The sequence below is a fragment of the Ictidomys tridecemlineatus genome, chromosome 5, assembly GCF_052094955.1.
Source record: "Ictidomys tridecemlineatus isolate mIctTri1 chromosome 5, mIctTri1.hap1, whole genome shotgun sequence".
Classification (NCBI taxonomy): domain Eukaryota; kingdom Metazoa; phylum Chordata; class Mammalia; order Rodentia; family Sciuridae; genus Ictidomys; species Ictidomys tridecemlineatus.
The window spans coordinates 38,610,833-38,637,997 of record NC_135481.1 but is presented as its reverse complement, the minus strand read 5'-3'; the positions used below and the strand labels follow the sequence as shown (position 1 = coordinate 38,637,997).

Here is a 27,165-nt window from a genome sequence, read left to right as displayed (position 1 = left end):
GATAGACATACACAAATCCCTGCCTCTTAGAACTAATATTTTTTGTTTGTTTTGTTTTGGTACCAGGGATTGAACCCAGGGGTGCTTAACCACCAAGCCATACCCGTTTTTATATTTTATTAGAGACAGTGTCTTGCTGATTTGCTCAGGGCCTCATTAAGTTGCTGAGGCTGGGTTTGAACTTGCAATCCTCCTGTCTCAGCCTCCCAAGTTGCTGGGATTACAGGCATGCTCCACTTCGCCCAGTGGACCCTAAGAATTCTAAAGACCCCATAGAAAGGAATAGAAGTAGTTTGCCAGGATCACACAGCAAAGAGCTGTACTGGACGTGGCTGCCCCTGGGCCTATTGGTCACCATGATCTCTCCGTTTCCCTCCCACATCCTCACTCCATTGTCTCCCCTAATTTGTTTTAAAAGAGCCATTTGGACTAGGAAGTGGCCATAACAAACAGAATCAAATTCTAGATGATTTCAAAGGGGAGCCAGGATTGAGAAATGCAGAGATAGAAGATACACAGAGGTAGTAGGATTGCTTTGCTTATCCTAGAGTCAACACACACTTTCTTGGAAATGCCGTCTCTCTTTTATGTAGGCATGGTAATGACCAACGAGTGTTCCGCCTAGAGTTTGTCTCAAACCAAGAATTTACTGAAAGTGAATTCATGAAGTGGAAAGAAGCGGTAAGTGTCTAGAGCTTCCCTAGCAGTTGTTTGCAAACACTGAAAAGTCTCTTTCCCGAATCCTTTACTAATAACCTTTCTCATATTTTGGTCCAGATGTTCTCTGCTGGCATGCAGTTGCCTACTCTAGATGAAATCAATAAAAAGGAATTATCTATTAAAGAAGCTCTTAATTATAAATTCAACGATCAGGACATTGAAGAGGTAAGAAACCTTGGTACCCCAGAGCCTGGAGGTTTATCAAGTTCATCAGGGTTTAGAGATCATAATTTTATTTTCTCCCTATATCTTGATATTTTTAGGTATGCATTAAGATGAGGGAATACTAATACTGCTACCTTATTATTCATAGTTCATCAAGTTTTTCTCTGTATATTCTCATCTGCAGATTAGATTACGTAGATTCAGGATATTCAGGAATCAGGGAAATATATTCTGCTAGGTTTGGTCCTTCTGGAAGTTTCTTTCTCCAAAACATTTTGGCAGAATTCTTTGATTTCTGTTCTCTTGGACAGTGGCTAGCCTTACAATACTAGGCCCTTGGGCTGCTGCTGTTCATTGGTGCATATTCCTTCAGACTGTCCCAGAAGAATCTCCGTGACCCTGGAAGCAGCATAGTATCCCTTGGAATGAACTCATTCTCTCTTGGGGGCATGACGCCGCTACAGGAAGAGCAGTCCCCTTTTAACTAGTTGCTTGCCTCCAAAATGGGCTCACTTAGCCTGTCTACAAAAATAGTTTAGGAATACCTCACTGCTGGTATCTCCTCTCTGGTACAGATTGTTAAAGAGAAAGAAAGGTTCAGAAAAGCTCCACCCAACTATGCTATGAAGAAGACTCAGCTGCTAAAGGAAAAGGTAAGGACATGTATTCAAGCCTCTTTGCCCATCCTGTAAGGAGATATGGAAATCAAACTACTAGTATATCTTCTGCTAAGTTAATGATAGCAGAATTGGGACAAAACTCTGGGCTCAGTTATAAGCAACACAGTGTATTCTTGATGTCTTTGTGAAATTCCTCGGCCATTTTCCTGTCTATAAATTGAAATTGTTCCATTCTTATTACTTTCTGGTCCTTTTACTTTCATGTGTAGTAAAATAGACCCCCCCCACACACCAAAGGTAGGTGTGGTTTTGCATACTTGTAATCCTAGTGACTCAGGAGGCTGAGACTGGAGGATTATAAATTCAGGTCAGTCTCAGCAACCTAGTGAGACCTCCATCTCAAAATTTTAAAAAGGGGGATGTAGTAAAGCACATCTGAGTTCATTCCACAATAGAATAGCAAGAACAAAACAAAACAAAAAAAGACCTGTTTAGACCTACTATTCCTCACTGGATCTAAACAGACAACTGATATTATCAAGCCCGATTATAGTAGGTAGTTTTCCATTCTTCAAATCCTGATGGGGTGAGCCTTGTTATGATAGTTTAGCCATGTGGACCTGGGTTTTACATATTGCTGCCACTAGGGGTTCATAGCCATATGGCAGTGTACTTTAAGAAAAATTACACATTTTGTGTCTGTAAAGTATTTCTTCACTATTCTTTCACATCTCTTGTCATTTGTTCATCATAAATTAATAAACTGCATATATTATTAGGCTGTATATCAAGAATCCCCTTCCAGCAATCATAGCCAAGAGCTTACATGCTTCTCTGTGTACAGGCCATGGCTGAAGACCTGGGAGATCAGGACAAGGCGAAACAAATCCAAGACCAACTGAATGAGTTGGAGGAGCGAGCCGAGGCCCTGGACCGCCAGCGGACCAAGAACATATCTGCTATCAGGTGTGTTAACTGAGCCTATTTTGGTTGGGCCCCTATCCATGGTCTGAAGACCTTGGCCAAAATTATTGGGCAAGCCTGTGGCCTTGTACACACTGTGCTACACTGACTCTCCAGATCTCTGGGGTCAGGGCTCCGAGACTACTCCCTCTTATGGTCCACTGACTCATCTCTTACTCATCCCATAGTTATATCAACCAGCGGAACAGGGAGTGGAACATCGTGGAGTCTGAGAAGGCCCTTGTGGTGAGTAAGACAACTTTATCTGAATCACTGAAAAAATTTAAATAGAATGATATGAAATCTTCCTACATGTTGCTCAAGTCTATCTTTTAAATCATTGAAATAACACATATATTTAGCATATACTCATTCTCTGTGTGTACATTCACCCTTGTAATTTATTAATTTATAATGAAAAACAGCAGTCTTCTACCCTGCTTTACCCCTTTCTGCCCTTAGACTACTCCACAGACGTTCATTCTTACCAGTTTCTGATTTTTGGTTGTTGCCCTGATAGCTGCTCTGGTGTTCTTAAAGGGAAAGGATAATAACTTCCAGGTTGTTATTCCCCTCCCCCACCCCCTGCACCCCTTGCAAAGAGATTATTTATAAGCAAGTTTATGATGAATGAGAGGATGGGGGAAGGAGGTATGGTTCTCCAATACATGTTCTCTGTTTTAGGCTGAAAGTCACAACATGAAAAACCAACAGATGGATCCCTTTACCAGGCGGCAATGCAAACCTACCATCGTCTCTAATGTGAGTGCCTAAAGAGGACATTTTTAGTCAGGACCTAGATTCTAGGACATAAAATGAATTCCATTAGGAAATTAATAAAGAAGTTAAAAATAATGTTTTCCTAGCTGGGATTTGCTTGCCTGCTTCAAGTTCTTGAGTACAGAAACTTCCTTTTTTATCTTGCTATAGGTCATACAGGTAGGGAAAAACCTGACATGGATTCATAAAGACCCTGTGACTAACCCCTGTGTACCAGGGTGGGTTTATAGTGCAGTGCAGTCCCTAAAGTAACTTATTCAAAGTGCTTGGGACCAAAAGTATTTCAAAGTTTGGATTGGTGAGGGAGGTATATTTGAATATTTGCATAACTTGGGGATATGACCCAAGTCTACATGTGAAATTCATTTATATTTCTTATGTCCTACACATCACCAGAAGGTAATTTTGTATCATATTTTTAGTGTGCCTATGTTTTGACTACAACCTGTCACATGAGGTCAAGTGTGGAATTTTCCACTTGGTGCACAAAAAGTTTTGGATATTTGAGCACTTTGGATTTCAAGTTTTCATATTGATAATGTGTTACTCAGATGTGGGTGTGGATTAGTTTTTGTTTGGTTTTTCAGTCCTGGAGATTGAACCCAGAGCCTTCATATGCTAGGCAAGCACTCTGCCACTGTGCTGTATCTCCATAGGTGTAGTTTTAAAAGCTTTTAATTTCCCTTCTTTTGCTGCCTTGAGGAAAACTCCACTGAGCTACTGATGAGTCTGCTGTGGTGCTTATGATATTATTGGTAGCAGGTAGAAAGAATCTGGCAATAAGACTCTGAATGTTGAAGTCTCTAAAAATAACTTTTTTTTTTTTCTCAGTCCAGAGACCCGGCTGTTCAAGCTGCCATTTTGGCCCAGCTAAATGCAAAGTATGGTTCTGGAGTGTTACCAGATGCTCCAAAGGAAATGAGCAAGGCAAGTGCAGTACTACCCTGTGGCTGCAGAGCTAGGCTGCTGGCTGGAACCCTGAGTGAGCACCTTACCTGGTTTGGGCTTGATTTTTCCCACAGGAGAATATGGAATCCCACTTATAGTGTTTTCTCTATTGTAGTTTTTTATAATCAGCAAAACTTAATTTTGATCAAACAATCTAAACTCAACACTATTACTTAACTAGAGTTGAAGCCACTGTGTCTTTGGCCACTGATTTGTAGATCTCTGCGGCACGTTTAGGGAGTATTTTATATACCCTACCTACTTTGGAGGATAATTAGGAGAAGCAGTTGACATGTTGTAAGGATCAGATGGTTATATAAGTGAAAGCAAAAATGGGAAACTGAGAGAAACCTCCCATTTACAAAAAATTTTCTACCCAATTTTGAGTCTTGGGTAGACTGTCCTAGGAATTCCTGAAATCTAGGGTGAGAAGATGGCCTATTGTCTTAAGCCCACCCTTCCTTCTCACATACCACAGATATGAGTCTTCCTTTTTGCTTTGAAGCTTACAAATATCTGTACAATTGAGTGACAAGTCAGGACTTCAGAAATAAAATAAAGGCAATATTTTTGAAGGGAAGTTGCAGGCGATACTTTCCCTGCACCTGTCAAAAACAAGACAGACAAGCAGACCTATATACATAAGCTAGGTGTATGGACATTGTAAGCTTCAGAAAAGAAAGCTCTTATCTATGGTCTCTCCTGTCTTTCCTCTTTGAGAATCAGAAAAGGACTTTAGTAGGAAAATATAATGAACTTAAATAAGAGCTTTGGCCATTAGTGGCTGCTGCTTCTTAAAATCTTCTTGTACTTATGCTCTTTATAATTAGTTTTCCTCTTCTTATTCCAGGGTCAGGGAAAGGATAAAGATTTGAATTCTAAGTCAGCCAGTGACCTCTCAGAAGATTTGTTCAAAGTGCACGATTTTGATGTGAAGATTGATTTACAGGTTCCCAGCTCAGGTATGTGAGGGTGGGGAAGTACTGATGACATGACTATATGGATCCACAGCTCTCTTGGCCTGTGAGGAGACCTTACTCTAATGAAAAAATGGAGAGGCAGACATTTTGTGGTATATACCTATAGTTCCAGCAGCTCTGGAGGCTGAGTCAGAAGGATCATGAATTCAAAGCCAGCCTCAGCAACTTAAGGAGACCCTCTCTCTAATAAAAGACCAAAAAGGGGACTAGGGATGTGGTTTAGTTGTTAAGTGCCCCTGGATTCAATTCCCAGTACCAAAAAAAAGTAAACTGAAGAAATGGGGATAGTATCTGTAGAGGCCAGGTCAGACTGGCTGCAGTTACATTTGACTACAGTCTGCAGTCAGTAAGGCTATCTGAAGGAATGAAGCACAAGACTAAAAGATTTTGTAGGTACTTCACATGCCAATTTGTTCTTTCCCACAGAGTCAAAGGCTTTGGCCATCACCTCCAAGGCTCCTCCAGCCAAGGATGGGGCTCCAAGGAGATCTCTGAACTTGGAGGACTACAAAAAACGACGGGGGCTTATTTGAGAGTATCCAGCCTGCTGCTTCTGACCCTGCATGCCCATCAGTGTCCTGCCTTTCCTCTTTTCCTTTGATTTGCCCTCTTTGGGCTGGAGCAGCAGTAGAACTGGGAAGAGACTCTAAACTGCCAGTCATCTGTAATATAAACCATTTGCTGTATAGACCTCCCTTGTCTGCACCATCTCCCACCAAACCCCTGGGCCCCACCCATTATGGATCTGGGCTCAGTTGGGCTTTTTCCATGTCTTTAGATTTGTGTTTGCCTTTTTTTTTTTTTTCTTTTCTTTTTTTAACCAGCACAGTTCATTGGCCACTGTACACACATTCAGTATTACCATGGAGCTGGGATTCCTGCTGGAGCCCCTGGTGGCAATAGCAGCAGCACTGGGCAGTCTTCTCTCCAAAACTGCCTTGGACCCAACCATTGAACATTTGGCACCTGACCTTTGTGGAGGGAGCAGGGATTGGGCACCTGCAGTCCTCTTTACTCTCTCATCTTTCTCTTCTTCTCGTCTCTGCGGAAGAAGGGTTTTCAAAAACAATTTAGTTTCCAAAAAGTGTACATTTGTGGGGAGGGAGGGGGGTCTAATTTGAGAGAGAGAGAGAGAGAGTGTGTGTGTGTATGTGTGTGTGTGTATGTGTGTATGTGTATGTAAGTGTGGGTTTTTTTATCATTTTTTAAAAATGCAGTACTCTTTGTATCAGTCTGTCATTGGTCTATAGCTGTTTCAGATTTTTTTCAGCTGTACTTGAGCATCTGAAACTGCAAGAAAGAAACTCATTAAATGTGATTCTTCTTATTAAACAGACCTGACTGCTGTAGCTGTGTAACTTTCCCTACCCTCTCTTCCTCTATCATCTCCCCGTCTTCAAGAAAACTCCCTAGTTTAGCTCCTTGCCTTATAGGCTGTGTCCTGCAGGCAGGAGAGAAGCTGAGGCAGGTACCAGGAGGGCAAAAAGTGTCTTGCTCATCCCATGGCACAACCTACAGCTTCTTGGCTGAACATAGAATGTGTCTTGTTCCCACCCAGTGTACCTGTGTCTTCCTAGTGATTCTGTTTTGATGTTTTGGCAAGAATAACACTTGTTTTGTTTTTTAAAAGAAATTATTCAACATGAATGTGGAGAGCAAACAATAAGATTTAGATTGAAAATGTTACCAGCATGTGCAGTTGTGTGTATGTATACATATATATATGGTAAGCATATATATTGTTGTGCAGCTAGGGTGAAGCCAGCAAAGAGGTGTGTATGTCGTTATGAAATGTTTGAAAAGAGATAAGCTGACTGCTTGATAATCATTCTCAGGTGTAAAGCTCCAAGTGTAAATAAAAGTGGCATTTAACAAATCTTTTCAGAACAAAGTACAGCTGACTATATATACCAAGAACTAAGCTAAAGAAACAGCTGAGAGCTGCTGATTTCCACAAAAGGGAAAGGAATCTAGAAGCTCTACTCTGTACTTCTTCACTCAATTTTTATATACGGAAGGGGATGATGGGAAATCACAGAGTTGTTTTGAAACAAGAATGAACTTGGTAACTCTTCTGGGTTTGGTAGAGCCTCAGTGTTGCTTTAACTTAGTTTACATATTTTTTAAAAAATCGGCAATGGGTGGTTTTAAAGTATTGTGACTGTGTAAAATTGGTAAATGACTGTAACACAGCAATATGGTAGCTGTGACAGTTCATTTGGGCAAAGGAGTGGTGATGGACTCATTAAAATCATATATACTTGAATAGTCCATTGACCGAAACTCTTTATAGACTGTTGTGTAAATGTGGAATCACAGACTGTTAAACATTGCCTGGACTCTAGCAGAGTCCTGGAGCTGCTGGGACCTCTCCTATCATGTCAAACTTGGACTTTTTCTTTCTGGTTTTAAAAGACATAAAATCATAGAATCCATAGAATTTGCTGGAGTCATTCTGATCCACCATGTAGATCTGTATTTAGTATTATTTGGATTTGGAGAAGTGTCGATTTACATTATGGCTGTGTAATAAAATTTTTATTAAAACTGCATCACACTGTAGCACTTTGCCACTACCTCCCCACCTGCAGCTGCTGAAACCTTCATTTGGAGATGCCAAAGCACAGAGCAGGGAGAAAAGCCATCCAAACCAAAGAAGACTGAAAGTTAACCTACCATCTGAGTAGCCTTCCTGATAATTGGGATCAAGACTGAGGACTTGGCTGCAGTCCCAGCTGAGGGAGAGCCTCTGAGTCACAATCTTGGCCAGGCCTAAGACACGGGCTTTGTCCCACCGGCTGGGCTTCTTTGTGGGTCACAGTATTTCTTATGCTAGGGAACTGCCTCAGTGGCCCCCTCCACCACTCCCATCCCCAACATGGTTTTGATGTTGAAGAGTGTAGCACCTAAGTCTGTTTTATACATTTTTCAGTTCCTTCCAGGAAGTGAGAAGGTCAATGTCCGTCCATACGCCTAGCTCATGCATATAGGTCTGTCTTGTTTTTGACAGGTGCAGGGAAAGTATTGCCTGCAACTTCCCTTCAAAAAGATTGCCTTTGTTTTGTTTCTGAGAAGTCCTGACTTGTCATCAATTGTACAGATATTTGTAAATAAACTTGATGCCATTTTAACAAGGGGATCAGACTTAGTCCAAGGCTTGCATCCTAAGTGGCACCTCAAAGTTCTTAAGAAAGCCTCTCCTGCTCTTTTTCTTCCCCTTCTCAGCACTGCATCCCCAAAAGTGAAAGTGGCTGTTGACAACTTAAGCAGCTTGGTTCTCCAGAAGGCCAAGTTGCCTAGACCCAGCGGGGCCTGTAGTTTCCCTGGCTTACTTCTAATCTTGGTAAACAACAACAAACAGCAGTGTTAACTGGGACAGGCACACCTAATAGGATGCCTAACCCTAGTGAGAATTGGCCCTAACAGATTTCATTTGGCTTAGGCGGTTCCTGTGCTGTTTTCTGCCTTTGGTATGTGTGAAGCAGGGTTTCAGGGGCTGTGAGTGTGTTCATGAAGGAAACAGTTGATATCCTCTGGCCTGACCCAAGGAAGGAGATTTGTAAGGGGTTCCCACTACCTGAAATTGTGTCTGAAACCCCTATTGGGCCATATTTAACTAGAAAGCAAGAAGATCCCAGACCTTTAACTCCCTATGGTAGAAACCAGATCCAAGGCTGCCTCTTATGTTGAAGAAATAGTCCCCAGGATTTAGCCATTAAGTGCATTCAAACTTCTTGTCCTCTACATGCTCTTCTTAGGGTTCTGGGTTCTATGTGGCAGCCACTTGCTATAACTGAAAAACAAAAATAAGCACCTCCAGGGCTGGGGATATAGCTCAGTTGGTAAAGTGCTTGCCTTGCATGCATACGGCCCTGGGTTCAATCCCCAGCACCACAAAAATAAATAAATAAAAAATAAGCACCTCCAGTGCAGGTGGAGGAAGGGAAGAGGAGTGGTAGGGCGATCAACATCTCCCAGCTTCTTCCAGGAGAGAGACCATTCCTCAGGTAAACATGGGTTGACTGTGGACTAGCAGCTCTAAGGAGCCAGGAAGCCACTGGCTTCAGCTTAGATTTGTTTGTTGCATTATTCCCTGGACCACTTGGGGGTCCTTTGGTCTGTGTTTGGGGGCTGGAAGGAATAACTGTACACAGGACCCACCACAGCCTGTCTTTTTTTTTTTTTTTTAAGCAATTGGTATTGAATCCAAGGACACTCTACCACTGAGCTACATCCTTAGCCCTTTTTATTTTTTATTTGGGACAATTTCTCTCTAAACTGCCTAGGCTGACTTCCAGCTTTCAATCCTTTTGCCTTAGCCTCCTAAGTTATTGAAATTTCAGATGTGCACCACCATACCCAGAAGAGTCTGCCTTTTCTGTAAGGTTGCCCAGGCCAGTCCCAGTGCATGGTGAGGGGAACCTCCGAATGCAATTTATTGGCCCCCAGTAGGGCATAGCTACTAAAGCATAGGCACATGAGAGCGTCCAGTCTATGCTCCAGCCCTGTGAGCACCAAGAGCCATAAGGCACCCCAAATTGATGCAGGGTTCATAGGACTGAGCTAGTTAATTGCTCTGAGACACAAGTTCTTTGTCTAAAAAACAACCTGCCAAGCCAGACACGATGGCACATAAATAAAAGTGGCATTTAACAATCTGGGAGGCTGAGGCAGAAGAATTGCAAATTCAAGGCCAGCCTCAGCAATTTAGTAAAGCTCTATGCAACTTAGAACCTATCTCAAAAAAAAAAAGGGCTGTGGATGTTAACTCAGTGTAAAGGGCTCCTGGATTGTCCCCAGGACCAAAAGAAAAAAAAAACTCTGATTGATATTAAATATTATGTGTTCCTATCCCCAGTAATTCAAGAAGCAGAAGATGCTGGGTCCTGGAGGAGAGAAGGTCAGGGGAGAGTTAACTCTGGCAGTGCTCCCAAGAGTGGGGATGGTGACTAGGGGTGCCAGTTGGTCTCAAAGGGTGGGCAGAAATTGCAGAAGAACATCCTTGGCATGGGACAGATTGCAAGAGCCTTCCAGAGGTTCTCACCATGGGAACCAAGAAACTCCACCTCCAGGTTGGAGTCCCAATTATTAGACACTGAATCTGGCCTGGGGAACCTACCAGAGTAGTCTACTGCTCCTCCCGCCATTATTGAAGGTATTCCTTCCAGCCCTGCAACACACACTCTAAAAGAGGACTCACATCCCCACCACTACCAAAAGTAATTAAACCCAAACCAGAAAAGTATGAGTCCAATAAAGTTCTGATCCTTCCCTTGATACCTTCTTCAAAATATCAGATTCTCTCCCCAACCCTTATGTGGCAGTGGATGGCCCTGTTTTGCTAAGGGCATGCGGACATCGAATAGTGCTCGTCCACATTCATTCACCAAGCCTGGAATGTGCGGGTTTATCTGCGTTGATTTTTTTGGGTTGGGCGGGGGGCAGAGTATTGGAGATTTAACCCAGAGGCGTTTTACCACTGAGGTACATCCCCAGCCTTTTTATTTTTTTTATTTTGAGACGGGGTCTCACTAAGTTGCACAGAGCCTCGCTAAATTGCTGAGGCTGGCCTGGAACTCGCAATTCTGCCTCAGCTTCCTGAGTGGCTAGGATTACAGGAGGGAGCCACCGCGCCCCACTCCATCCATTTTACCTAGCAATTCTTCCTCCTACTCTAGCACCCAGCCGACAGAGGCCTCCTCCTCTGGTAAGCCTTCTTTGAATGCCCCCACCCACTCAGGTCTCGGTGCACCTCCGGGTGGCTTCCCCTCGCGCAGAACTTACTACGCTGTACAGTTATTTGTGACTTTTCAGCCCCAGCCTGGGAACCACTTGTCTCCGCGACACCTCTCTTCCCATCCCAGGCACCAAGCGGGAAGCGGCTGGAGGGAAGGAGTGGGAGGCACCAAGTAGACATTCTGCCAGGGCCACTACATTCTGGAGGATTTGACTCTGCTCCATTCTTCCTATGCGGTCTCCAGACCCCTTGCACCTCGCACAACCCACGCACCGAGGGATGAGACCTGGCGGGGTGAATGCCACCAGCAGCAGAAGCCTAGCTTCCTTTCCTTGGATTTGAGAAAAGGCAACGACAGAGGCGCCCATTCATCCCTGTTGGGTGTGTGGAGTCCCCGACGGCCTCCTACGGACCCCAGGCCTAGACTTTTCTTCGTCCCCCTCCCGGCCCGGCAGCCTAGGAACCCGGGTGGAAGCGCACCGCCCGGAGTGCTGCAACTCGGCAGGAGCCGTTGTGTGGACGGCTCGTGCGCGCACTCGTGCCCTCAGCCGCGGACCTAGGCTAAGCGCATCCCGGCCCTTTCTCAAAGTTGAGAGCCGGGCATCCGCTCTCCCGCGCGCTTGTGGTGAGTGGCTCCAGCTACCCTGGAGGCCAACTCCGTGACACAGTGGACACGAACCTCCAAGACCCGGTGCCCGAGGGCAGCTTCCCGGTTTCTTCTGGTTCTGCCCTTCCTATGATACTCTGTGGACTCGGTCACCAGGCACCCTGTATGGATGTCATGCCCGCAGGTACAGAGATCTCCAATGGAATTGAGAGCTGTGCCCTCCACCCCCACCACTAGGAGAAGCGCGGAAGTTCTCTGGTGAGGGCGTGAGGGAAGGAGACCACTGCACCCCCAGGTTTTCTTACATCACTAGCTTCACACAGAGTACCTGACCTCAGACCCTCACAGTCCCTTCTGCCTCCACATCACCACTGGGAAATTCTGAGGTTTAACTCCTGGAGAAACAAAGAGGAGACCCACAGGAACACGGGCTCTTGGAGAGATGGAAAACCTTGTTTCAAAAATACATCAGGAGAGCCCTGCACCTGTAATCTCAGCGGCTTGGGAAGCTGAGGCAGGAGGATCGCGAGTTCAAAGCCAGCCTCAGTAAAAGCGAAATGAAAAGCAACTCAGTAAGACCCAGTCTGTCAATAAAATACAAAATAGGACTGAGGATGGGTTCAGTGGTCTAGTGTCCCCTGAGTTCAATCCCCGGTCCCGATAGAAAGAATAAAGAGAAAAAAAGGCCTCAGGAGAGACTGTGGGGTTTGTTTAGGTACTAGGGTTTGAACCCAGAGGCATTTTACCACTGAGCAACATCCCCAGCCCCCCTTTTTTTTTTTTTTTGAGACAGTATCTCATTAAAATGCATTAGGCCTCCTTAAACTGCTGAGGCTGGCCTCAAACTTTGATCCTCCTGCCTCATCCTCTGGAGTAGTTGGTATTAGGCATGCACCACCGTGCCCACCTGAGAAACTATGTTCTTATTGTGTATACACAGGAACAGCCACATAATTTGTTCATTTTAGACAAGAATGACAGATTGTAGAGGGTCAGATAATACTACTAGATCCAGAACCCTGCTAAACTGCCCTTGCTTCCACCCCAGAGTATGCCCACCAAGTTTAGTCTATCAATTATAGAATAAAAGATTGCACTAGAGGAGAGCATGGGGACCCATGCTTATAATCCCAGAGATTTGGGATGCTGAGGCAGGAGGATCCCAAGTTCATTGCTAGCCTCAGCAACTAAGGGAGGTCCTAAGCAACTTAGTAAAACCCTATCTCATAAAAGGGCTGGGGAGGGGCTGGTGTTGTGGCTCAGTGGTCCAGCGCACGCCTTGCACGTGTGAGGCACTGGGTTCAATCTTCAGCACTACATAAAAATAAATAAAGGTATTATGTCTATCTACAACTTAAAAATATTTTTAAAAACGGGGAGTGGGGATGTGGCAGATATATCTCAGTAAGTAGAAAAGCACCCCTGGGTTTAATCCCCAGTACTGGGGTCGGGGAACTTAAAGGGAAAAAGGCAAAATCCAGAGGCAAGGAAAAGGGTTTGGGTTTGGAGTGGAGGACACATCACTTCAAGGGAAGACAGCCATTCAATCCTCTTCAAGGAAAAAGGAGGTCTCTTGTTCTTTCCCATCCTGAAGTTTTCTTTTTTTTTTTTTTTAAGAGAAAGTGAGAGAGGAGAGAGAGAGAGAGAGGATTTTTAATATTTATTTTTCAGTTCTTGGCGGACACAACACCTTTGTTGGTATGTGGTGCTGAGGATCGAACCCGGGCCGCACGCACACATGCCAGGCGAGCGCACTACTGCTTGAGCCACATTCCCAGCCCCCATCCTGAAGTTTTCACTGAGCCCTGGCTCTGGCCAGACTTACGGTCCCCTCTTTAATATGCCCTGGGCAGAGAAGGAAAGTCAGAGGGACCAGAGTTGGGAAATATTTGTTGTTGATAGAACTTTATTTTTATTTATTTATATGTGATGCTGAGAATTGAACCCAGTGCCTCACACATGCTAGGCAAGTGCTCTACCACTGAGCCATAACCCCAGCCCCTGGGAAATATTTTGGATACATGAAGCAGCTGAGAGACCAAGAATTCCCAGGGCCTCCCTGACAATCCACTGGGACAAAATTTAAAGATGGCCAGTGGAAACTGTCTTCTAGTTGGATCCTTCTTCTATAAAACAATGCAAAATAAAAAAGTCATCACTCAGGGCTGGGGATGTGGCTCAAGCGGTAGCGCGCTCGCCTGGCATGCATGCGACCTGGGTTTGATTCTCAGCACCACATACAAACAAAGATGTGTCCGCCGAGAACTGAAAGATAAATATTAAAAAATTCTCTCTCTCTCTCTCTCTCTCTCTCTCTCTCTCTCTCTCTCTCTCTCTCTCTCTCTCTCTCTCTCTCAAAGAATAATAAAAAAAAGTCATCACTCCCAGTAAGGGTTTATTTATTTCTATATCTTATGCACCTAGCACAATATCTGGTTCACAGCAGCTTCTCAATGGAAGTTTGTTTGCTGTGAATAAATGCATGAGTCACAAGTATAACCATAGAATATTGGAATCTTGGGTTCAGAAAGTTTCTTGGAAAGATACCAAGTCCCACAGAGCATGACTGGTTGTTACTACAATGAGACCCTGTACCCCCTGATTCAGACTATCATGACAGTCCAACCCCTCTACTCTTCTTCACCACAGAGTTCTGCTCCCTTAGAGAAAAGTATTCAAGTCTCAAAGCAACAGATGCCTCCTCCATTCCACAGCACAGGTCAGAGGCTGTGTCTCCCTTTCTCTCTCCAGGTGAGAGACCCATTTTCAGTCTTAGGAAGCAGAAATTGGTGATTTGCCTGGCAGGATGTGGTGAGTAGTGGTTTTGCTCCTGACCCTGGAACCACTGGTGTTGCCCTGGGAATGGGGTAGAGGTAGAGCAGAGATATATTAGGAAGACCCCCACCCTAAAACTTCTCACATTGTAGTCTCATTTCCCAGGACCTCCTCTTTCTCAGCTTTCATGCCCTAGAGTTTTTTTCTCTCCAGGAGGAATGCAGCCCTTAGGACCTGGGAATCCTGAAGCCACCAGAGAGAGGAGTGAGGACTCAGGCATCTGAAAAAGCAAACCTCTAAGGTGGAGGAGGATCTCCCAACTGAGATGCCACCAGAAGACAGGTTGCTTGTCAGTCACGGAGCTGGCCTGTGGCCAAGACAGTAATTCTCATGACCTATTTAAAAACAGCCAACTGATAAGCACCAAAATTTTGACACATTCTCTTATGCCCCAGCTCACCCCACCCCTGCTCTTATTTTTTTTTTCAATGCTAGCTATTGCCTTTACCTATCTATTGAATCAGTCTGATTTTCTCCACATCCCTTCTATTCAGCATCAAAGTGGGTGAAGTAGGGCAGTGGCAGACTGCTGGCCTCCAACATGTGAGGCACAGGGTTTGATCCTCAGCACCACATAAAAATAAACAAAATAAAGACATGCTATCCATCTACAACTACAATATATATTTTAAATGGGGAGAGTAGCTGGCTATGGTCGTGTACACTTGTAATCTTAGCTCCTCCAGAGGCTAAGGCAGTGTTGAAAGTTCCAGGCCAGCCTGGGCAATTTAGTGAGACCCTGTCTCAAAATAAAAGATAAAACAATGGCTGGGGATGTATCTCAGGGGTAAAATACCACTGAGTCCCAGTACCAAACTAAGACAAAAAATAGCATATCACAGGAATGAAAGTCAGGGGGTCCTTATAAGAAAATACTGACTTTTCCACCAAGGAGCTTTGGCTTTGCGCAAGCACCCTAACATTCCTGACTGTATCACTTCACCTTTGTTATATTCTATAATGTGAGGACACATGCGTCTAAGGCTGATTTCTGCTCTAAAAACTTACCGGATTAATTCTCAGTTTACCTGTTTCTCAGTGTGACCCTACCTGTCCAGTGAGGGACATCTGGGCAGGCACAGCAAAGAGTGATTTTTGGATTAAAAAAAAAAAGAAAAAATTTTCTCATTTCTTAATCAAGTTGTTGATTTTAAGAGTACTCTATACATTATGGATCTCAATTCTTTTTTTTTTTTTTTTTTGATGGTACTGGGGATTGAACTCCAGGGCATTGTGCACGCAAGGCAAGCACTACCAACTGAGCTATATCCCCAGCCCCCGGGTCTCAATTCTTTATCAAATATATGATTTGGACATATTTTCTCACATTCTGTGAATTAACCTTTTTTACTTTATTGATATATATATGTATATATATATATATATATATATATATATACATATATATATATATATATTTTTTTTTTGTACTGGGAATTGAACCCAGGAGCACTCAACCACCGAGCCAAATCCTCAGCCCTATTTTGTATTTTATTTAGAGAGAGGGTCTCTCTCTTTTTTGGGTCCCTCACTTTTGCTGAGGCTGGTTTTGAACTCACAATCCTCCTGCCTCATCCTCCTGTTGGAATTACAGGTGTGTGCTACTGCACTGGCTTGATATTGTCTTTTAAAGGACAATATTTATAATTTTTAAGAAATAAAAAAGAGTAATTTGGGGGTTTTTAGTGTGGTAGACCTAAGACTTGGGCAAGTGCCTAATACAAGAAGAAAAGGAATCGTGCCCCTGTGTTTTCTCTTAGCAGTTGGGTCAGAGACCCAGAACCCCTCCTACTTTTACCTCCAGCGTTACCCATACATGGCCTGGTCCATAGGTATATAGTACATGTTTCCTCTCCTCGTTTGTTTTTCTTCCTCCCTTGCCAACTCTGGCAGTTCCTGGGTTTGCCCCCCCAACCCACCCTCTGAGTATAGCTCCTTCCCACCTCCTGCTACAGAGTAGCATAGTTCCCGAGGAAGGAGAGAAGTGAGGGTTAGAACATGGGTGTTTCCAGGCCTTCAAGCTATTGAGTATATCTCTTGAATACACACCCAGGCTCCTTCAGACCTCCATGTCCCAGAGAAGCTATCCATGTGATTTCACAGAGCAGTCAGGTGTTCAAATATCTGTATTTCCTTTTTTTCTCTCATTCCTTCATTCCATTTCTCCTTCCCACTCTTTTTTCCCACATCTTTTTTCCCAACATTTTGCTTCATTTTTCAGTTCCCCAGCATCTTCTTTCTTCTTTGCTGAAGTTTCCCATTCTCCCTCTGAACCCTCCTTTTCCCTATTCTTGAACCATTTTGAGTCCTGGCTGAAGAGAGAAAAGAGAAGGCAAGCGGTGGTGCACACTTGTAATCCCAATGGGTTCGGAGCCTGAGATAGGAGGATAGCAAATTGAAGACCAGCCTCGGCAATTTAGCGAGACTCTCAGCGACTTAGTGGAACCCTGTCTCAAAATAAAAAACAAAAAGGAACTTGAGATGTGGCTCAGTGGTAAAGCACCTCTGGGTTCAATAACTAGTACCAAAAAAAAAAACCCAAAAAAAAAAAAAAAAACAGGAAGGCAAATCCTCCCGTGGCTTTAGTAAGCCTTGGAGGCAATCCTTCTAGGAATTGCCTCTCCTCAGGACCTCAACAATCCAGGGCTATAGGTGCCTGATGGGGGATCCTCAGGCATTTAGGGAAAAGCAGAAAATACTGGCACCTCAAAGCAGTCTTGCAGTTTAGTTAAGTTGACCACCAACATGTAAGGAAGCCAAAGACCTAAACAGCACTAATGACACTAATCCTTGCTTTGCAATGTCTGAAATTTCAGTATCAGCACTCTCTTCCAAGTAGTCCAGCCCCAACTCAGGTCGGTGAGGTTTTCCTACAATTAAAAGTGAGGAAATGAACTCAAGTGTTGAACAACTGCCTAAAATTCCATCTAGCACCACACTAAAAAGCATCTCGTTTTAGATTTCATACCTATTTTATTGTTGCTCTGCTGCTGTTGTTTTCAGTGCTGGGGATTGAATCCAGAGCCTTGTGTATGCTAGGCAAATTACTGGTGAGCTATATATTTTCAGCCCACATTTTTTTTTTAGCCACATTTAATCTTATTTTATTCTCATAGTAACTTTGTAAAGTGGACAGTAACCATGCAAAGGAGAATCAGCAGAGGTGAAATGACTTGCTTAAAGTCACACAGTAGACACCAAGCCCCAGAGCTCCAAAGGGAGAGGGAAAAGGGGAGGGGGAGGAGGAGGAGGAGGAGGAGGAGGAGGAGGAGGAGGAAAGGTTCTGCACTGCCAGAGGGTGTGTGTGTAGGGAGGGAATGAAGCCCAGGACTAGACTGGGACACTTGGAGAAATCCAGGCTCCGCCTCCCGACCTTGTCCTCTGCCCGCCAGGAAGTGGGGAGCTTCATAGGATGGGGGTTGGAAAGCAGCCTCAATTGGACCCCGTGACAGAGTCTCGAACTGGGCTTACGCCCTGGGGTGGGGATTCTTTGGGAAGCTGATGGCCTTGAACTCTGTGCTTAGGGCCCTGGCTGGAGAAAAGCCTCAGAGACTTGGAAAACTTTGCCTTGGATGAATAAGGAAAGGAGTCAGAGGAACTGGGTGAGAGCTGGAGCAGTTCCTTCCTGGTGGGGTCAGGGTCCTCGGAGTCGAATGGAGGAATTTTTCCCAGTTCCAAATCCGAGAAAGACAGTAAGGCCCAGAAGTGGAGCGGCCCCTCCCGCCACCTCGAGGGCGCATCGAGAGGCCGCCAGGGCCACGCCCGAGTTTTGTGCGGACAGTGTTAGGGATTCCCTGCTACCAGGAGGGGTAACCCAAAGCCTTCCCAGCCACGCAAGGGTCCAGGGAGGCCCGCGCTTTCTCTGAAAGTGAAAGGAGTGGGCGGGGGGGCGCGGCCGAGGCGGGGCCCAAACTGGTGCGGCTCAGGCTCCGCCCCGGGGCAGTCTCAAGCCGGAGGCGCTGAGCGTCTTCAGTCCCCGCCGCGCCGCGGGCTGGTGGGCTCGGTTGCTGCTCCAGTGCAGGGAAATGACCCTTCCCGGAGGCCCGACGGGCATGGCGCGATCGGGGAGCGCCGGGTCCTGCAGTCCCGGGCTGGAGCGGGCCCCGCGCCGGAGTGTCGGAGAGCTGCGCCTGCTCTTCGAGGCGCGCTGCGCCGCGGTTGCTGCCGCCGCCGCTGCCGGGGAACCCCGGGCCCGTGGGGCCAAGCGGCGTGGGGGACAGGTTCCAAACGGGCTTCCGCGGGCTCCCCCAGCCCCAGTGATCCCGCAGCTGACCGTGACAGCCGAGGAACCGGACCTACCCTCGGCCAGCCCTGGACCGCCGGAGCCGGAGGGTGACTTGCTCCCGGCAGTGGGCTCGCACCTGCAACAGCCACGGCGCCTTTCCACCTCGTCACTTTCCTCCACCGGCTCCTCGTCGCTGCTTGAGGACTCGGAGGACGACCTGCTGAGCGACAGCGAGAGCCGGAGCCGCGGCAACGTGCAGCTGGAAACAGGCGAGGAGGTGGTTCAGGTACGGGCCGCGGGGGCGGGGCCAGCGCCGGGCACCCGGGCTGCGCTTTGGGGACTCAGCTTTGAGCTCTTGTAGACCAACTTCTGTCCCACGGTTCCTGGGTTGAGGGTCCAATTCACACTATTAAGGAGGAACATGGGGGCCGGAGGGAGAAGCCAGGCGGACCTCTAGCCTTGGTAGTTTTCACCTCCACTCCGCAGACTGGTCCCAGCCGGGCCCTGGGGCGTCTAAGTGGGATGAGGAGTACGCGACCTGCTGTGGAGAACGGGTGAGGTGAGGGCTCATACCTTGGTGGCAGAGAGGTAGCACTGGGGGATCAAAGGAGCCTTAGTCTTGCCTCCTGAACCCTCGGAATTAGGGGGACAAATGAACGCTTCCCTCTCTCCCCGCCCCCTCTCGGTGCCGCGGCCCCACCCCCGCCGTTGCCACGGTTTCCCTCTCCTGAGTGGGAGTGGAACGGCGCTCCAGGCTCTGCTCCGGAGCCGCTGCCGTCTGCTCCCGGCGCCCGCACGAGGCGTGGACGCAGGAAAGGAATGCGCAGGGCTGGAGCTCTGGCAGGGAGCGGAATGCAGCCCACCTGGTGCGCACCCCAATGCCTTCGGTTTACAGCTCCTGCACGTGGCACAGGAGAAGGTAAACTGAGGCTGAAAGGGGACAGGAGCAGTATCTGTAGTCACTGCCTCTGGATAGTCTGGATATTCCGGAACCAAATTTGACCCTCGGATAACAGGCCAGAGTGCGGTGAAGTCATTCCTGGTGTCCGCTCCTTAGGGATGTGTGCCTCCTGGGATAGCTACCTTGTCGCCCTGGTTTTGACCAAGACCAAATTCTTTAATTGCACGCAGTCAGTGTGGAATTGTTCTAGATCCACATTACGCAAGTATCCCGGGAGCTGAGGCAGAAGCAAGGGGCGCCCCAGTGTCTCCAAGCCTGTCCAAAACATCAGGTCCTGACGACTAGGCGTGAAAGCCGCGGACGCACGCTGGGGTTGCCTGGACGCTGCGGGAAGAGTGCTGGGACATGGCCTGGTCCTTTTGGACCGGAGCTCCGTCCGCTACACACTCGGATTGGACGAGGTGGGGGAGACCGACCATATAACAACTTTCAATGGTTCCGTGACTCAGAGAACCTCGGAGATTTACAATACCCAGAGAGCGGTAGGGTTTGTAAGACACACACACACACACACACACACACAAAAAAAAACCCTCACAGAAGGAACACCCCTCCGCTGTCAGGTGTAGGCGCGGGGGCTCAGTCACGAGCCTGTCGCATCCTTCTTCCTCGGCGGGTAAGCTTACCCCCCTGACCAATGATGGATCCTGAGCCAACACTGGCCTATGTGTTTCCAAGACAGTGGAATATAGAAGAACGACCGGACCCTCCCACCCCTCCTCAACCTGAGCAGTAGGTAGGCTACTCCCCCGCTCAAATCTCTGACACCTGAGAGGCGGACTCAAGGAGAAAGGGTGCGACCAGTGGGGGCGCAAGGCACACCCCATTAGCCTCTTCCGCCCATGGGATCCAGCCAAGCTGCGGCTGGGGGTGGGGGGTGGGTGGCGGCAGTATTGTCTGGAAGAGGTACCACAGCCCAAGCCTGCATGCAGTTTGTAGGCAGCCTCGGCTGGGTCAAGACTTGGAAGACCAACCTCAGGTCGACCTCTCCCACCCCGTGTCTCTGCTTCTTCCTACGCCAGGAGCTGTTGCAGATGGCCGTTGAGGGCCCTTCTAGTTCCAAGGCTGCGTCTTCCAGGCCCTCCCAACCCCCAGCCCGGCGGGGCCTCCCTGAAGGCAAACAGCCACCACAGAGCAGATAAGCCAGGGGCTGTTGACAGAGGTTGCCTGCGTCCGCGTGGAAAGGCCCTGAACGGACTTTGCCTCACACCGCGGGTCCCGCAGTCTGCACAGCACGCCCGCCCAGGCCACTTTTAGGGCTTCCCCTGGCAGGAAGCAGAACCCTCAGGATGACTGTGAAGGATGCACCTAAGGAAAGGATACTGTGGCCCCACTCTAGGACTCTCAGATGGCCAGCCCCTTACATTATAGCCTGAGCCGACCAAGGTCAGGGGAGATTCTGCCTGCTTTATTCTGGTGCATGCAACCTTCCTCTAGACCTCCAAACATCCTGTAAAGCCTGTCTAGAGCAGGATATTTGGAAATGGGCAACCTCTCTTTCTTTGATGGCCTTTCCTCTGGTAGAGGGAAGAGTCAGGGTCAGTGAAACCCAGACATGCCAAGAAGAGTAGTTGGAAGCCTTTCCCCAAGGGTAGTTGTCATGATATTCTTACACCTGCCTCCTCGAACAATTGTGAGGGGTAGTTCTAGCAGAACAGAGGGTGCTTGGCTCTTGTTCATCTGTTTTTCTTCTCTCGGTGCTCCAGGCTAGGTAAGGAGACCTGGATGCGTCCCCTTCTGGACTGAGAACCCCCACACATCACTTTCCACTAATTATAGAGTAGAATTTAGGTTAACAGACTTCTTTTTTAAAAAGCAAATGCCCATGGGAAGGTGAAGTCGTGGGTCAATTTATACCTTAGTGCAAATCATTCTATAAATTTAAACTGATTGCTCTCCCTACCACCACCACAGGGAGTGCTAGTTTGATAGGACAATTGGAACATGGGGAGGGTGTTGGGCTGGCAGAGAGCTGTATGACTGACTGGAGCCCAGAACAAAAGTGAAGACAGCAAATGATCTGTTTTGGTAGGAGATAGGCTGAGAGTCTGGGGTGATATGAGGAACAAGTGTCTTCAAGGCTTCCAAATAGAGTTTAGATTAGAGAGGGTCTGGTGCTAGTATCCAGCTAAGCTCAGCCCAGTAGCACATATTCCGTGTTCATCCCTAGCAGTGGGGATTACCAGGGGGCCTCTTGTGACTTCATCAAGGAGTGTCTTACACAGTCAGCTCCTCTGATTATTGCCCCCAGATACCCAGGTAGTTTCTGGCTGTGTGTAGGTTTCCAAGGGCATCTCCATGGAGGAAAGGCTGGGCCAAAGGATGGGGTTTTGGCCTCCTTGGCAGCTATATTTCACTCTGTAACATTAAAAATCTGCTTTCTGATGCCCATACAATGAAAGTCTTACCTGTTCAAAAATATCTTCCCTGCCGTTGTTCATGAGCCAAAATTCCCACCCACTTACCAACCTAACCACCCACTGAAGAATGATTCTCCAAAGCCTTCTTGGATGCATTCATTTGTGAATGTATTATGCTTCATGGGAGAGTTATCTCCCTAAGATAGAAGATGATAGCCAGTTGGGGTTCATGATATTTGCATCAACTCTTTCCACGCTTGACCATATCTGTTACTAGCAGGGGAGATAAATCCTGTCAAAGAAACCTGAGGAGGGTTCACCTGAAATAATGGGTATGGAAGCCCTTTGTTTTCTACATAGCTAGAACCAGTCATAGTAATTGCTGCTCTTGGCTCATGTGAGACTCACAAAACCAGGGTAGAAGAGTAGGTAATGGTTTCATTTCACCTCAACTTGGGAGCAATTTGATGCTGTTATCACACATGAACCAAGTTGAAGTATACCATATCAAACCCTCTTCACCCAGGCCTACCTTCTACCTTCCAGACCCCTCAATGCTTCCTTCCACATGACCCCAGAAGGAATCTTCTATCTTAGGGAGGTAACTGTCATCTTCTATCTTAGGGAGATAAATCAGTCCCCCATGAAGTATAATACATTCACAAATGAATGTATCCAAGAAGGCTTTGGAGAACTAACCCAAGCTGCTTTCCCCTTTTACTAGGGTAGCTATAGAACTAGTTGTTATGCTATTGCTAAATTCACTCTGGTCCTACTATTCCCCAAATTTTGCTTACAGGCCCCTAAAACTGCCTGAAGTTCCCACTGTTAAAACCATGACTTTACATTAAAGCAAAGGTGTCTAGCCAGTAGGGAGAAGTCCCCAGGCTAATCTCAGTGTTCCCTCAGAGATCAAAACCCTCCTAGCTCCTTAAAGCTGCAAATCATTTTACCTTGTACAAATCTCTCTCTCATGTGGTACCCCATTTTGACTCCATAAAGGGAGATAGGACGATAGCATGAACTTTGAAACCTTCTGGAGAAACTGGATCAGGGGAGGGAGGTGGTCAAGTAGACAGCTTCAACCAAAAATGGGGAGTTAGGGTCAAGGAATAAGGGGATGCTAAGTTCTCTGAAAGCTGGTGATATAGCTTAGTGGTAAAGCACTTGTCTAGTATCCCCAAGGCCCTAGGTTCAATCCCCAGCAGCACACACACACAAAATTAACTCCTATAAGCCTTGATTTTCTTCTGCAAAACGGGACTAATAATATCAGCTCATGCATTTGCTGTGCCTGGGGATTATCATCATCAAGATTCCCAAATGGAATGTGAGAGAAGGGGGTCTGAGACAATGCTGCTGAATATTTATGGTACATAAATAATCTTCCTGGAATTTTACTTAAGGATTTGGAGGTGGGGAGTTTTATAATAAAACTTGGATTTATTATGCAGGAAAATGCAAGCCTTGTATGTATTTAAAGATTTTAAAAGGGAGTTTTGAAAGAGATGTCATGCTTCTAGTGGGCTGCTTCTGGCTACACCCCCAGTTCCCCAGGGATTGGACATGTGATTACGCCCTACTGCGCCATGTAGGGACTTTAGTAGGAAAGCGAGAGCAACACTGTCTAAGGGAAGATGAGAAAGTGCCTGGCAAGCAGTCAGCAGTTAGTAAATGGGGGCTCATGTTAGGGCAGTCACTATGTCAGCCCAGAGAACACAGACCTATACATATAACTTGTGTGGCTTCATTCAGCTAAAAAAGTGACAAAGTCAGAACTGGAACCCACTGTTCACTCCCCACCCAGGGCTTTGTCACCAACTCCCCATGTGAAAGGCTTTATGATTAGCAGCCTTTCACTACTTAGGCCACGTCCTTTGTTCTCCTTTTCCCTCTTAGAATTTCCTCTTGGCATAGGACTGGGTTCCAGTCCTATGGGAACATACATGTGTAACTCCTTTAAATGGCAGGCATCCCTGTGAGAAGGCAATAGATACAGATAAGCAAACCTGTGCACTTCAGAGAGCAGACATAGGACTACTGAGTCCGAGGTAAGAAACAGAAAGGTCCCAGTTGTCTGCTTTCAGGATTGGATGAAGGCCTAAGCAATGTTCATAACACAAGGGGTACATCCCCCCAAATCTACTTCTCTCAGTCAGTTTTGTCTGACAGGTATTTAGCTTTGCTTCCTATTTTCAGGCTTAGATTTCTGGGTTCAGATCAGAACCAAGGGTGACTTGGGCTTCGCCAACAAGTGAGGAATGCATGGAATCCAGGGACAACTGAGAGTCTTGGGGAGATACAAAACTTTCTCAGGCCCTGGCAGGCTGGCATCCATGCCCTAGACCCCAAAAGGTTGATTCTGTTTGTTCCCTAAATGAAAGGAACTGAGGTCCCTAGTGAATTAATTGGTGATCCAGATTTGTCCATCTTCTGCTTCATACCACGGAATGAGATGCCCCAGGGAGCTGAGCGCCTATCACACCCAAGATTCATTTACTACTCCCAACAACCCAGAAAATGTAGTTATTTTTCCAATTTATAGATGAAAAGACTGACGCACAAAGGCTTGTTTCTCAGGCCCTAGAATCTTCTGAAGCATTGATAGAAATGCAAATTTTTGGCTACATCCCAGACCTACTCAGAGTTTCCCTGTAGTAGACTCATTAGAGCCTCAAATCTGTAACAAGGGTGATCATCAGGTTGTTCCCATGCTCACAAAAGTTGAAAAACCTTGATAGTGCAATTTAGTAACCCACCCAAAGTAACTTCTGAGTAGTAGAGCTGAGGCATAAACTTGAGCTTTCTGACATTAGGTCCAGGGCTCTTTTCAGCTTATTGGAGAAATTGAAATCAGGTTCTCTATGTCTGCCTCAGTGCCCACCACATTGCCCCACAATAAACTCCTTGAATGAATGGATGAGTAAATGAAATTGTGTGACCCCAGCTGCTTCCACTGTGTTGGGGTCAGGACAAGGCCCTATTCCAGTGGAAAACATTTATGCATTACTGAGACACCAGTTTGCAGACTGGGCCCGTGTTGCTTTCAGAAAAGCCACTGGCAAAAGATCCGGACCATGGTGAATCTGCCAGTCATGAGCCCTTTCAAGAAGCGCTATGCCTGGGTGCAGCTGGCGGGACACACAGGTAAGTGAGAATCACTGCCGGGACCAGTGCGTGGGGAGGGTTACTGAGACTGGAAGGGACTGAGTAGCACTAACTGGTGCCCCTCTGCAGGGAGTTTCAAGGCTGCCGGCACGAGTGGACTGATCCTGAAGCGCAGCTCGGAGCCTGAGCGCTATTGCCTGGCGCGGCTGATGGCTGATGCGCTGCGTGGCTGTGTGCCCGCCTTCCATGGCGTTGTGGAGCGTGACGGCGAAAGCTACTTGCAATTGCAGGACCTGCTTGATGGCTTCGACGGACCCTGTGTGCTTGACTGCAAGATGGGTGTTAGGTTTGCATGCCCTGCTGGGCCAAGAGGAACCAACGTGGGCTGGGACAATCGCTCAATTCAGTTCCCAAGGCAAGTACTAGCTTGGGGTCCTGGTGCCCACACCTCACATCCTGTTTCCTGTCTGTGCTTCCGCAGGACATACCTGGAAGAGGAACTGACCAAGGCCAGAGAGCGGCCCAAACTTCGGAAGGACATGTATAAGAAGATGCTGGCGGTGGATCCTGCAGCACCCACTGAGGAGGAGCACGCACAGCGGGCTGTCACTAAGCCTCGCTACATGCAGTGGCGGGAAGGCATCAGTTCCAGTACCACGCTTGGCTTCCGTATCGAGGGCATCAAGGTGGGCCAGGCCCACTTTGCTTTGAACCTCAACGTCTGGGCCCTTGTTTCATCCCAGCCCCTTTCGGCCGGGCCGGTGTTCTTCCCCCTTTTTTGAACACTCCACCAGCAGCACCGAGCGACGCCCTCTGGCGGCGGGTCTCACTGTCCCTAGAAGTTAATGTCCTGGGAGGTATTGCTGCCCTGGCATGATTCTCTTCCCGCCACCCCATGCGGGTCAGGGCCCCTGACACTCCCTGCCCACCTCCTTCAGAAAGCAGATGGCTCCTGCAGCACCGACTTCAAGACTACACGAAGCCGAGAACAAGTGACTCGCGTCTTTGAGGAGTTTGTACAAGGCGATGCAGAAGTGCTGGTGAGAACCTGATCCCAGAATCCTGATATGTTGAAGCATCTGAAACTAAGGGTGCCTCCTGGTCACCTGTTCTAGTGCCTTTGCCTATGTGACTTCCCCTGGTAGCATTTATTTAATTGTTGTAATTGCTGTATTTCCTTCCCTCCCGAGCCATGCAGGGGAGTCTCACAACCATATTTGCCAAGCTGAAAATGCATCATGGCTCCTAATGTTAGCAGGACTTCCTTAGCTTGTAAAATTAATTTGCCTACTCTACCCTCTCCAGAGGATGTATCTGAACCGTCTGCAGCAGATCCGAGATACCCTGGAGGTCTCTGAGTTCTTTAGGAGGCATGAGGTAAGAGGCTAGTGTGCTCAGGTGCTGGGTCTATGGTGGTTAGAGTGGGAAAAGAGTTGTGGGACTTCTTCAGGAAAAGGCCTGACTGTTGGGGCTTGGCAGGTGATTGGCAGCTCGCTCCTGTTTGTGCATGATCATTGCCATCGAGCTGGCGTGTGGCTCATCGACTTTGGCAAGACCACACCCCTTCCTGATGGCCAGATCCTGGACCACCGGAGGCCCTGGGAGGAGGGCAACCGTGAGGACGGCTATTTGCTGGGGCTGGACAATCTCATTACCATCCTGGCCAGTCTTGCTGAGAGATGAAGCCAACCCTTTGTCCCAACACTTGGGCCAACAGTCAGACAGATGTGGACCTGCAGCTGCATCCCCACTGTGCATGCCGGCAAGAGACAGGAATACCGCTGGGCGGGCAGTTCATTCAGTCCTGCAGGGCCAGGTGCCAACCACTAAGGGAATGCACTGCCAACACCTAGAATTGGCCTCCACTGAGCCCCAGTGTTCCCAGAGCTTAATGACACTAATTTTATAGGAGGGGAGGGGAACCATGGGCTCCTTCATCAGCCCAGCTCTTCTGAGGCAGCTTTGTACCTCTCCAGAGGGGCCAGGTAAAAAATTTTATTTCACAGGTCTAGACCTATTGGTCTAACTTCCCACACTACAATGGACTCCTCTTCCTAATAAAACTCAAAGACTCAGTTTTGTGACTCAGGCCTCATCCACTCCCTCCTCTGGACTCCTTTCCTCAGTTCTAAAATCTTTCATGTCCACTCAGATCA

At 47.1% G+C, this 27,165-nt stretch overlaps 2 protein-coding genes across 3 annotated transcripts in view; both read left to right on the top strand.

Moving 5' to 3' along the window:
* The window catches only part of Rtf1 (RTF1 homolog, Paf1/RNA polymerase II complex component), a 59,768-nt gene extending 52,040 nt beyond the window's left edge, over window positions 1–7,728 (top strand). For both annotated transcript variants that reach the window (XM_005316435.5, XM_021725894.1), the window contains exons 10-18: window positions 594–681; window positions 778–885; window positions 1,461–1,538; window positions 2,350–2,471; window positions 2,657–2,714; window positions 3,153–3,230; window positions 4,080–4,175; window positions 5,047–5,158; window positions 5,603–7,728. In XM_005316435.5, coding sequence (XP_005316492.1) covers window positions 594–681; window positions 778–885; window positions 1,461–1,538; window positions 2,350–2,471; window positions 2,657–2,714; window positions 3,153–3,230; window positions 4,080–4,175; window positions 5,047–5,158; window positions 5,603–5,709 — 847 coding nt within the window. In that variant the 3' untranslated portion in view covers window positions 5,710–7,728. The remainder of the gene's footprint in view (window positions 1–593; window positions 682–777; window positions 886–1,460; window positions 1,539–2,349; window positions 2,472–2,656; window positions 2,715–3,152; window positions 3,231–4,079; window positions 4,176–5,046; window positions 5,159–5,602) is intronic.
* A 10,039-nt stretch (window positions 7,729–17,767) lies between these two features.
* Window positions 17,768–27,084, top strand: Itpka (inositol-trisphosphate 3-kinase A). The gene is made up of 7 exons (XM_005316436.5): window positions 17,768–18,866; window positions 24,952–25,048; window positions 25,139–25,355; window positions 25,491–25,695; window positions 25,948–26,049; window positions 26,315–26,386; window positions 26,489–27,084. Exons 1-7 carry the CDS (start codon window positions 18,381–18,383, stop codon window positions 26,690–26,692), a joined length of 1,383 nt encoding a protein of 460 aa, XP_005316493.1. The 5' UTR covers window positions 17,768–18,380; the 3' UTR covers window positions 26,693–27,084.
* The last annotated feature ends 81 nt before the right edge of the window (window positions 27,085–27,165 follow it).